Below are 12,836 nucleotides of genomic sequence, written 5' to 3' on the forward strand. Positions count from 1 at the left end.
TATTTTATTCGATATATAACAATAAAACGGGCATTAATGCTTCAGATTATTTAAAAAAAGCGTATTATCAATCCTCCCGTCATGATCACAAATTTAAAGTACGGCCATACAACCCCAGAACGGATCTTTTTAAGCATTCTTTTTTTCCGCAATCCATTGTTGAATGGAACACGTTACCAGCCGATGTAGTTGGCCGCAAGACTGCGGATTCATTTTATGAGGCTCTGTGCCCCCCGCAATAATGCCTAAGTGGCGCTGCGGGATTTGTTTCAAATAAAAAAAAAATAAAGTGTGTACGTCGAACTGGTCGGACGCGTCGGCTGTTTTACATCGCCCACTTCTCGTTAGCTCTGTGGGAGCACCAAATGAAAAATAAAAATGAAAGGCATCCCTGAATATTGACTATTATTATTACATCTAAAATGATATCTGAATGCACCGGCATGCATATCTACACATGAAATGCGAAAGGAGTGATGCAGTCAGTGTAGGTATAACCGAGCAGATGTGCAAGGGATGTTAAGCAGCAGGCAAATGAATGATCACGTGCCGATGCATGCAGTCGTAACGGGCCATCATCAGCAGTAGGAGCTGTAACACCAAATTCGCAATTACTACTTGTTCATAAGTTGAACAATGAATTAATTGTTTGTGACTGGGTGTAACCAAACTACAGAGAGGTTTTACAGTGTTGAGGTACAGAGATTATTAGTTTTATTAATTCACAAGTCACACGCTGTACAAAAAAGTGAGAACAATCTAAGTGCATTTATGCATCATTTATATGTGTATAGTGCACCACGACAAGAGGACACAAAAAGACAGAGACACACACACAGCGCTAACTTGAACTGTCCTTGTTATGGTGCGCTATACCCATATAAATGATGAACCCCAACCAACTAGCTCGGCAACGTGCCTTAGCGTTTAAACAAAAAGAATGGAACTAGAATTCATTTGTGGTGTTCCTTGCTGTGACAATTTGCAGTTTTTTGAGAGATGTTTTGAAGTTTTATTGCGGGTTCACCAAAACCAGTTCTTTAACTTTGTATCGGCTCATTCGAGTATTGTCAAACGTGCAATTGTGATGTCATGCAACACAGAGCATAGGAAAAAAAACTTTCTCACATAACATAAGCAGCAGTTTACAGCTGCAAATTGATCGCCTTCAAAGCGGCGGCAGATGTGCGTATTGTTGCATCAATTAAAGAAATTGTGTTCACATAACAAATAAAGACAAATACAAATGTACTTCACTTGTTTTAGAAATAATTCAGTTAATTGACATATCTATAAGAAGTGGCATGACAGGAAAAATGTAGAGAAGTGGGGGGTGAGGCTTGTGCTTGCCACCAGAAATAAGATTAGTCGAATTTGTTTCATAGTGCCCAAGAGATAGCAAGAGTTGGCAGTGAGGTTCGCTGCAGTGGAACAGTGGCTACGGTGCTCGGCTGCTGACCCAAAGGTCGCAGGTTCTATCCAGCCTGGCAGTCGCATTTCGATTGAGGTGAAGTGGTCGAGGCTTGTGTACTGTACGATGTCTGTACACGTTAAAGAACACCAGATGGTCCATATTTCCTAAGCACACTACTACGGTGTCACTACGCAAAACAACGTAAAATGCCATATAATAATATTATTATCATTATTATTACTTGTCTGGCTGTGACCAAATAAAAATTTGGTCAGAATCATATCTGTTGTTTTGTCAGCTGTTGTAGTTAAATGCAAATTTCTCTTTCTTAATTTTTGTGTCGACATGTATATTGGCTAGACTGGTGTATGTGTTAATAGACACGCCAGCGAGCATCAAAATTCATTTAATGGAGCCGCCTGATCTCGCCTTGCTATGTCATACTTGGGTAGGCTTCAGCACGAACTCGACGAATACAAAGAAGAAACACAGAATACAGGCAACACTCATTTGTGTTCTATGTGTCTTCTTTGTCTTTGTCAAATTCGCGCCGAGTGCCATTTAAGTATGTACCAACTCGCTTAAGTCAAAGTAATATTGCTATGTCAGTCATGCAAATGTAGTACAGTCTGCAAAAGCACAGTAGTTTTGTACCATCAATGTAATCAGACAGAGCGAGAGATTGCGGAGGCGTATTATGCCACAAATAACGGCTCACTTTGTGTAAGGCAACCTTCGCGGTTGTTACTAGACAAGTGATTCGGCTGTAATAATCGACAGTGAACATGCACTCTCCTTGTTTGACTTTTCATGCCTCTTAATGACACGCACGCTACACCCTCATTTTTGTGATTTTTTTTACGGGTGTAAGAAATTTTCAGTTGTGAGTGAGTGCTAAATGGTGTGTGTATTTCTTTCCGTGTCCTGCTTTTCCTTTTTCTCTCTAAGTACTATTTCAACTTGTAGTTATAGTGCCAGTGAAGGTTAGTAGACACTTATCATAGTACAAGCGACACGAACACTGTTTCGGGAATGTATTTTATTTTAATAAATGCTAAGTATACTTCTTCAAGAATCGGAACCTCACATTATACTTGTCGACAGTGTCAATGGACATTGGTTGAAAATGCATCCACGAATCTAAGATGGCTCATGCGCTTCATAGGCAACTGAGTTGCATCTATTTTTTTTATTTCATTTTTTGCCATAAAGGAAAAATTCTTCGCCGTTTAACAAATTGTGCAGTGGGACTTAGGGAAACCATCGAGAGGCCCTCGCAGCTAAATATTGAAGTTCATGATGGAATTACGCAGTAATATGTTGCACCTTATTAAATTCAGAGTGTATAAAAAGTCCTGGAACGGCGTCAGTAGAAAGGTAAAGCGTCACAATGGCTTTTCAGGCGTACCAACTCTTTCTGTGAGTCCTTGCGCGTACATTGATGGCACTGGTGTCTGGTGACTTCATGCAGCAGTATGGCTGGTTGTGTCAGGTAGCAAACATTCAAAGTGGCTGCTTGTACATCACTAAGAGAGCCAAGAACAGAGCAGCCACCATGTCAATGAAAAAAAGAAACATCATCTTGTGGGAGTCTATACCATGCTCTATGATGTGAGAGAGAAGGAAAGGCAGGGAGGGTATTGAAAGAGAGGAGGCTAGGTTTGAAGATGTGGCTACTTTTTCAGAGTGCACGCGCACTTCCAGCCAGTGCATTTCCTTGGCTCTTGAGGTCTCGGGACAAAAAAAGTGCAACAACTGAAAATCTTTGTGTGAGTATTTCATAAGGACCAGATAGCGAGTGTTGGAAAGTTTGGCAGGTGGATGAGATGAAGAGTTTTACAGGAGTAACAACTGCTGTACACGTACACGAATTGCTAAAACATGGGAGAGGTGTTTACCCTGCGATTGGTTTAGGTAAGGCTGCTGAGAATGATGATGATGTGAGAAATTCGCCTGGATGGTACTGAATAGATTCTTGTATGTGAGGTCTTCAAAATGGAGCGCTTCGGCCACTGATAAGTGGTAATGTTACTATAGGGCACTTCTTTTGTTCACAGGAAAAAATTGTGCAAATAAAGAAAAGACACCACAAGCAAGGAACACTTAAACAGGTCGAGGGCAAACTATCAACTGTTCTATTGACTGTAGATCGTCGGTTAAATAAGGAAGTTGAACATAGCTGCGCAGCCGTACCAGGTACATCACATGCTAATGCACCTTATTGATCAAAAAGGACATTTCTGCGCTGTAGAGGGATATCGAGGCCTCACTTACACAGCTATCACTTTTCATGTTAATGAAGAACGCTTCCAACACCTCACAAGCACACATGTGTTTCTGATATGACCCCGTATCTTAGTCTGCTGAAGTAGTGCTTCACATTCACAGGCTGTGCAGTGGGCTGGAAAATCACCCATTTAGTTATTTTTTATTGATAGGAGGTGTTCCCGTAAATGGTCGTTTACGCAGCGTCCTGTGTGGCCTACATAAGAATTGATGCCGAAAAGCGGAATCTCGTACACCACTCCCACTTTGCATTGCACTATCGAGTTGGCATGCTGTGAATACGTACTTTCATTGCCCCATTATTGCTGTCGTATCATAAAGTTGCTTGTTATGGTTGTTGCAGGGGAGATAACCTTTGCTGAGTTTACAGACCGCATGGACTTGTCCTTGACGCCAAAGGAAGAGAATTTAAAAGAAGGTGAGAGTGTCATCATTTATTTCTTATTGCTTTCTTGGGGTACGTCGACGCAAAAGTTTTAGTCCGCCTTTCTTTCTGTCTGTATGTACATTTGTCTGTTTGTCCATCGTAACGATATCTCAAACGGCATCAAGCGATAACCCAAACGGCCAACCCTATTCGCAGCACCCACCAATATTGCTCAAGTTTCAACGTTCATACTTGTGCAGTTGTCAAATAAAAAGCAATTAATGCGCATATCTGAGGTACCATAACAACACGTATATATTTTGTATGTGTGTCTTTATACTAGACAAAGCACACATAAGTAATTCTAAGGACCGTAGCGTTAATCACGCTGCACTGACAGTGCAACACGATGCTTAAAAAGGCAAGTGTTTCCAACACTTTGCTAAGGTGACACAATGGTGGCACCTGCCTGCAGCTTTGCGTTCTACATCTTATCGCCTCCGAGACAAACGCGCATCTTTCTCCGTGGGCACACACGCCTGCCTTCGTTTTTGAAGATGACTGCCAGAAAACGCTCGTGTCTAACGTGCCTCGATGCGCTCGTTCGGCTTCGCTGCACAGATGGAGATTCTCCAACACAGCGCTTTCAGAATAAAATTCAACGATTTTCTCAAGCAGAACACCAAATAAACGTTTTGTTTACTCTTTCCGTTTGCAAGACCATCGTCTTTTGACAACATTTGCAGTGAAGCATGCAGATACGGGACCAATTTTTTCTGTCTCCTCTGACTTTGCATTAGATTTATGCTATTCCAACTATCGCAAACACAAGCCTGAAACACATTTATGGCAGTTTCACAAAATGTTCAAGATAGCTGCTCAGAATCACACGCAGTGCCAGAGCGTCACACCTCGTGTGTTATTTCTTGTATTTATATTTGATTCAGGGAACTGTCGATTTTTAACATAATTTTTAAATTCATGCTTTGGCAAAATAAAATTTAGGGCCTTCCAAATGTGAAGAGGGAGGACCAGCGTGGCTGAGAAAGCTTTCTGATGAAGAAGCGTGGCATGTGAGTTTGGCTTGATTTGCAAGATTTTTATTGGCTTGACGGTGACTCGCACTCTTGGGTTTCTAGGCATTACTGTGTTCCTAACATTGGCACAATGTACGTTCGAAACATACTGCAGACTCATGGCGAGTTCTAATAATAACTGAACAGGTTGCTAGTATCACCTCTTACGTCACGACACAATGGACAAACGCAATTGGTTGATGAGATGTATTGAAGAAATAAAATTACATCTTATTAATGAGAATTACAGATAATGATGCCAACAGAAGTATAGGGAATGGTATTGGAAGAAATTGTAATGTAAATTTGCAGAAAGATAACTTGTCACGATCAGGATCCGAACCTTCGACCCCCGAATAACGCGTTCGATGCTGTACCACTGAGCTACTACGGTGGTGTTCATTCTCCCGTCCACCTTAAAAGGCCCGTAAACCACCCAGAGGCTGAAATTCAGTTGTAGTGGTGAAACTGTGCACGAGTGTACGACGAACACAGAGCCATCAGAATGTTTCGAAACGGTGCAGTAATTGGGGAGTTTGACGCGTTTGATTATCGAAACCGTGATGACCACACTTTTCGTTCTCATCTTCGCTTCCCTCCGCTGGTATCCTCGCCCATGCCGCTTTGCCCCCTCACTGAGCGTTCCTCCCAATCTCGCGTGACATACGTCATCGTTGACGCGCTGCTTGAAACACCGTCTATTTCCGATTGCCGCCACTCCGTCAGTTGGGTTGTAGCTGTGTGCTTGTTTATGAACCATGGCTGCCGTAATTGGGCTGGTATGGACCCTGCGTTGCGGGCACGCCTTCAAGGGATTGCCAACGCGATGGACCCGTATGGGGAAACGCCGTGCCTCGCACGTGTTGCACGCACATGGGCAAAACGTCGGAACAACAACAAGCAGCACAAGTAGCTCTTGCTCGGCCAATCACAGCATATTTGGCATATTTGGCCCGGCACATCAGAAATGTGGCACGGTGCGTCACACGGAAGCCCTAAAGGCCTGAAAGAAAGAGGGACTGTTTCTTAGAATTTGTGGCACGCCGGCGGCTCGTAGCACTGTCACGCATAGAATTGTTAATCACTATGGCATTCTGCACACGATGTGTGCATTTACTTCAAATGCTTGAAAAATATCGGAGGTGGTTTATGGGCCCTTTAAAGGGTATATAGATGTGCGCTTAAACGTGGGAGCATCAATCGGTGCCGCCTGTTGCTATTGCAATGAGTGTGGAACACCCTTTTTCCTGTAGGTGTGACAAGTCGACCTCTGAACATCCGTCGATGTCACCTGTGGAGTCTAGATGTGGATAGCCAGATCGCCACGCTCTTGGACTGAACTGACACAGTAGACACGGTTGGAACAAATCAAACAACACACATTTATTCAACTGCTTTTAGAACAATGATATCGCCAGCTGAGTTAGTATACATAAATTGTGATTAACATGCTAAACATCCTGACACAACGTAGCAAACACAAGAACGCACTCAAGGCTTCGCCAATGCTTGACCCACCGCGAAGGCCAGCGGCAGATGGCCCGCGGTTCTGCTTACTGCGACCCGCCGCAAGAGACAACCGCTCGCTCCAACCGCAAAAGAGCACCGCTGATATCTCGGGGGCCGCCACCCAGGCCTGCCGCCAGGTGTCACGGCTGGCCGCTACGCACTGACCATGATGATGATGGGGGTGATAACAAATGCTCGCTAGCACAACGCCCCTTACCACACGGTAGTTGCAAACCCGAAATGCGGCCTATGCACTAGACACATGCACCATGAAACGCAAACAACTTTACAGTGGGGTGTTATCACCGCCACATCCCCCCAACCTTAATTCAAACCATATCACGAAAAAAAAAAATAACTGCACAATCTCTAACAAAAGATGACAACACATGTCCCTAAATAATGTCCGTGCACGATGCCACCGCCGGCGGTCGACACTGCTGCACTGTCTGGCTCAACGACTTCACCTCAGTACCCGTCCTGCAATGGCAACATTGCCGTTGGTGGGAGGAACCGTCACTCGCGCCGACACGTCTTCTTGTTGCGACCAGCACTCGCGAGGGCGCCGAAATGCAGGCAGTTACGCAGGTCTTAGGCATGTCCATCACCTGATGTCTCAACCGCATTCCTGGCCAGCGGCGCTGACGATGTGCAGAAGACAGCCAGCCGCAGGTTGCATCACTCCCGCTGTGTACATTCCAAAGCACTCGACGAAACAGTGCAGTAGGGAAAAGAAAAGGGAGCTTCGGGCTCCTCTTCTATGTTGTACGATGGCCAGTGCTGCTAGCTAATACATCAGCGGCGGCCGAGAGGCCGAGCTAAAATAAAACCGTGGTCGCTTTTCCTAACTCATGCATTGCAAGATAAAAAGAAAATAAGGGAAGCAGCATTTAACACCTCAACGCCACGATCAACCTAGTTCTGCTACGTGTGACAGGCGGCTGCGCAGAGCCTTAGGCATAATTAGTCGCTTGAAAACATCCGGCATCCACCCAGCACCCTGCCTAGCTGCAGAAGAGGCAGCCGCAAGTAGACATCCACTCTGTAAAGTGGCCCTACTCGCTTGCCGCATGCAGCAGCTTACTGAGCGATCGGCGCCCACTGTTCTGGATGCCACAAGACAAGACATCAACGACGCCCGGTTCCCTAAGCCCAGAGAGATAGGAGGAGCTATTTACAGAAAATTGGGCCACCATCACCCATGAGGCTTCTGCACTCCGTCGCTTCAGGCTTGCCCTACAATCCACGTGCTCTAAGTTTTGCTCACCCCAGGATGCAGACCGCATGGCTCTCGACCCAACTGAACAACGTTCTTGCAAACCAACAGCAACAACAAAAAAGTCACTTGCGAGTAGAAAAAACAAAGTCACAGCTTTGCCGCAAAGGGGAAGCAATGAACGTGATAACAACAATTTGAAAGGTCACGCGCAGAAGAGAAAGCCGATTAAAATGTGCCCCTGCCTCGCCACGGTGGTCTAGTGGCTAAGGTACTCGGCTGTCGTGGGATCGAATCCCGGCTGTGGCGGCTGCATTTCCGATGGAGGCAGAAATGTTGTAGGCCCGTGTACTCTGCACGTTAAAGAACCCCAGGTGGTCTAAATTTCCGGAGCCCTCTACTACGGCGTTTCTCATAATCATATGGTGGTTTTGGGATGTTAAACCCCACAAATCAATCAATCAATCAATCAGATTAAAATGTGCCCCGCATTTCTCGAGCACAAATTACGTACGAAACGTACTCATAGGTACAGATGCACGCGAATAAGCGTCTCATTTGTTTCTTCGCTGAGTCTGAGCGCGCGCTTTTCGCGAACGAAGACTGCAATGATTGCACACCCGGTAACTACAGCAGAATCGTTTCACGTAAAGCCCGACACCAGCCAAGGGGCACGATCCTCCCCTTCTCACCACCGCAAGATAAAGGCGCGCGAGGATCATAGCTTTCTTTCTCTAAGCCGGGTAAACTCTGCGTAGGGCATTAGAAAGGGTGCCACTGCACGATGTGGCAACGTGCGCTCATTGCACCATCTTTCTGGTAATGCCGAAAACACAGTAGCGGTAAGTGGTAGATATAAATAGCTTGCTGTTTCAACAGTGAAGAACGTTATCGAGGGTGGCTTTCACGACGCAGAGGTTTTACGTTCGATTCCACGCGCTGGAATGTTTTTTTTGGGGGATTTTTTCTTTCTTGCGCTTTCACATATATAGACGCGTATACATATACGGTGCATGACATCGACGCCGACGACGGCGGCAAAATCTAGCTGAGAGTGTCCATATAGTTGCTATCGCAATAAAAAAACACTCAACGTGCTGACAAATTCAAACAGGTTACAAAAACCGATCTGCTCGCTCTCAACGGAGCACATCGCCGGCACTAGCAATGAAAGTCACCCTAAGCCTACTCTTCCCCGGCTCAAACAATAGCTTGTACCAAACCGCGGAAATTGTTGTCCGATGTTCTAAGAGCTCCAGGTTGGGCAGCCAGTGTGGGGTCTCGATAAGGAGAGCCTAATCGCCACGCTCTTGGAGTGAACAGACACAGTAGAGACAGTCAAAACGAACCAAACAAACACATTTATTTAACTGCTTTTAAAATGACGATATTGCCAGCTGAATACACAAATTGTGATCAACATGCTAAAAACCCTTACACAAAATTACACAACACTCATCAATGTAACAAACACAACAATGCACACAAAGCTACTTCGCCAACGCTTGACTCACCTCGAGGGCCAATGGCAGATGGCCCGCGGTGCTGCCTACCGCGACCCGCCACAGGAGACAACCCCTCGCTCCAACCACCACACGCAAAAGAGGACTACTCATATCTTGGTCACCGCCACCCAGGCCTGCCGCCACTACGCAATAATCATGATGATGATGGTGGTGATAACAAATGCTCGCAAGCACAACGCTCCCTACCGCATGGTATTTGTCAACCTGAAATGCGGCTTATGCGCGAGACACGTGCGCCATTAAGCACAAACAACATTACAAGGTGTGTTAGCACCCCCACACACCGTAGTTTCAAAGGGTTTCCATCAGCGCCTAATTTGACATACCCTCCGTAGTGATGACACGGTTCTTCGCATTAAAAGAAAAATTGCAATGCTGAACGTCATCAGGGGCCACCGAATACCGTAAAGAACTATTGAGTAAAGCGACCTCTATATTCAGCGTGGCCCCAAATATGTGACGCTAATTAAAAGCATGGCACTGCCAACGCAAAAATATTTTTTCTCTGTTTATTTGCAAGGAGAGGGTACATCCTCGCATGTGCCCGCGGCAGCAGCACCAACTATCAACTCTTTAATGACAGTCTAAAAAACGCACAATAAAGAAAGAAGACTTTTCCGCACGTGCGTGCACAGCCAACAAATGATGTACAGCAACATGGTCAAGGCAATGGGTGATCAAAAAAACGCATTTTCGTCGAACACAACATTATAGATGTTTCACTGATACAATTAGACTTTTTCTTTATGAAAAAGAATGCTTCCAAGAGGTCTCTAGCTGTTTGTTTGCTGCTCTTACAGAGAATCACTCTTTGCACCAAGCATGCTTCACATCCGCAGGTGTTACAGTGAGCAGGAAGATGCGCATGATCTATTTTGCTTAAACCATTAACATGCTCTCCTAATCTATCATCGATGCAACATCCCGTTTGTTCAATGTGGGACTGCCGCAGCTTAGAGGTATCTCATATACCACCCCTCGTGCGCAGTGCCTAAAAGATGTTGTGTGCTGCTTCTGGCAGCCTTTTGTCTCGTCGCATGTGATACGTGGGCCTAATTGAGCCAACTTGTTAGGAGCTGTAAAAATGACCATGATGCCGTAAAGGATAGCCACTTTCTTGAGGTTATGGCTCACATGGTGCATATAAGGGACTATGGCTTTACCTGCTCCCTTTCCTTGCCCTGCCGCGGTGGTCTACTGGCTAAGGTACTCGGCTGCTGACCTGCAAGTCGCGGGATTGACTTCCGGCTGCGGCAACTGTATTTCTGATGGAGGCGGAAATGTTGTTGGCCCGTTTGCTCAGATTTGGGCGCACATTGAAGAACTCCAGGTGGTCAGAATTTCCGGAGCCCTCCACTACGACGTCTCTCCTAATCATATGGTGGTTTTGGGACATTAAATACTACATATCATCATCATCATGCTCCCTTTCCTTGGGGCACGCATTTGCATTGACAGCGCTGCCTTTCAACTTCTGCAGCAGTGATTCAACCATGGAATTTACGACAGTCTGGCTTTCCTCGGTCTGATACCCCTAAGCTGCAGCAAGTTCTACATCGGACAAACGGGACGTTTCAATGATAGATTGAGGGAGCATGCTAATAGCTTAGGCAAAAGAGATTGTGCACATCTTCCTGCGCACTGTAACGCCTGGGGATGTGAACCATGCTTCTTGCAAGCGGTGATTCTCAGTAAGAGCAGCAAACAAACAGCTAGAGACCTCTTGGAAACATTTTTTGTCAAAAAGAAAGAGTCTAATTGTATCAGTGAAACATCTGTAACGTTGTGTTTTACAGAAAGGCGTTTTTTTGATAGCTTATTGCCTTGACCATGTCGCTGTATGTCATTTGTTGACTGTGAATGCATGCGAGGAAATGTCTTCTTTTTTTTTCTTGTGCGTTTCTTAGCCTGACATTAAATGGTTGGTAGTTGGCGCTGCTCTTTCTTTTCTTCTGCTCCTCCCATTTCTCGAAATGTTTTTTGCACCTTAGTCATCTGCACCACGTAAGCACCAACTTGCCCAAAAACAAGTCCTTTTGGAACGAGCGCTCACTCACGCATGGGAGTTGCCGGGGCCGTGAGCGGGCCACCACTGCTACGCTCCTCGTGGCGGCGAGGCAACCGCCGAAGATGTATGCTCGTGCCAAAGTGACAAAATCTGGGGCAAAATATCTAGATTTTCTGTTACGAAAATTTATTATATTAAGGTTGTCTTCAGCTGTTACTTTCTTACATAGAGGTCACAAATAGATATGCTCCTATGAAGTAGCGACGGTGAATAGAAAAACTTTGTTATATCGAGCAATTCATTATATGGAGATTCGTTACAAGAAAGATTAATTGTACAAGCTGGTAGCTGACGAAGAATCTCTCGCATACTACCTGAAGGCATCAAGTCTGCCAGTATTAGACCCCCCACTATGAATGAAGGAAAGGAGCATAAATTTAAGGGCTTGCATACTTTGTTAGACACAATGTTAATGAGAACTGATAGACAATGATGCTAACAGAAGTACAGGGGATGTTATTGTAAGTGATTGTAATGTATATGTTAAGAAAGAAAAGTCGACGAAAAGATAACTTGCCACCGGCAGGATTCTAACCTGCGACCTTAGAATAACACGTCATATGCTCCAGCCTTGAGCAACAGTGGTGGTCATCCCCTGTCTACTATAAGGTATATATGTGTTTTTAAACGTGGAAGCGTCAGTCAGTGCCGCCTGTGGCCATTGTGGCAAGTGTAGAACAATCTTTTTTTTGTAGGCGTCACATATTGCGTGATCTAATAACAAGCTGGCAGCTGGCTGAGCCCTTAAGTTTACGCTCCTTTTGTTCAGTTCGTTCAGAGCGAGGGTCTCGTCCTGGCAAACTTGATGACTTCAGGTAGTATCTGAGGGATGATTGGTCAGCGGCCAGCTCGTAATTATATCATGTGGTACGTGACGCCTCAGGAAAAAGAATGTTGCACACTCGTTACAATGGCAAGCGGCAGCACTGATTGATGCTCCCATGTTTAAGTGCACATATGTACCCTATGAGTCAAATGAGGGGATGACTGTACAATAGCTGATGCGTTATTCAAAAGTCACAGATTCGGATCCTGCCAGTGGCAAATTATCTTTTCGTTGACTTTTCTTTCTTTCTTCACCTTTACATTGCAATTCTAATAACATCCCCTACACTTTTTCGGCACCGTTGTCTCTTTGTTCTCATCAATATTGTGTCTAAGTGAATGAGCCCGTAAGTTTACACACATTTTTTTTATGACATCTTATGAAAAATGGCTGTGCCCATTGCAGGACACACTAGTATGGACACACTCACATGGCTGTCAGTGTTAGCTAATGGAAAAGGAAAACCTAAAGTCCTGAGAAAAACATGGGGCAATGCATGTTTTCTGTAAACCTACAAGCGCCGGAAACCCAGTATTTCATACAACTCC

General features: G+C 45.0%; 1 protein-coding gene across 2 annotated transcripts in view; it reads left to right on the forward strand.

The window, feature by feature from the left end:
* The window catches only part of LOC119168498 (general transcription factor 3C polypeptide 3), a 223,399-nt gene that overhangs the window by 30,994 nt on the left and 179,569 nt on the right, over positions 1 to 12,836 (forward strand). For both annotated transcript variants that reach the window (XM_037419903.2, XM_037419907.2), the window contains exon 4: positions 4,044 to 4,118. In XM_037419903.2, the coding sequence (XP_037275800.2) occupies positions 4,044 to 4,118 (75 nt within the window). The remainder of the gene's footprint in view (positions 1 to 4,043; positions 4,119 to 12,836) is intronic.

Source organism: Rhipicephalus microplus, chromosome 3 (assembly GCF_043290135.1).
Source record: "Rhipicephalus microplus isolate Deutch F79 chromosome 3, USDA_Rmic, whole genome shotgun sequence".
NCBI lineage: Eukaryota > Metazoa > Arthropoda > Arachnida > Ixodida > Ixodidae > Rhipicephalus > Rhipicephalus microplus.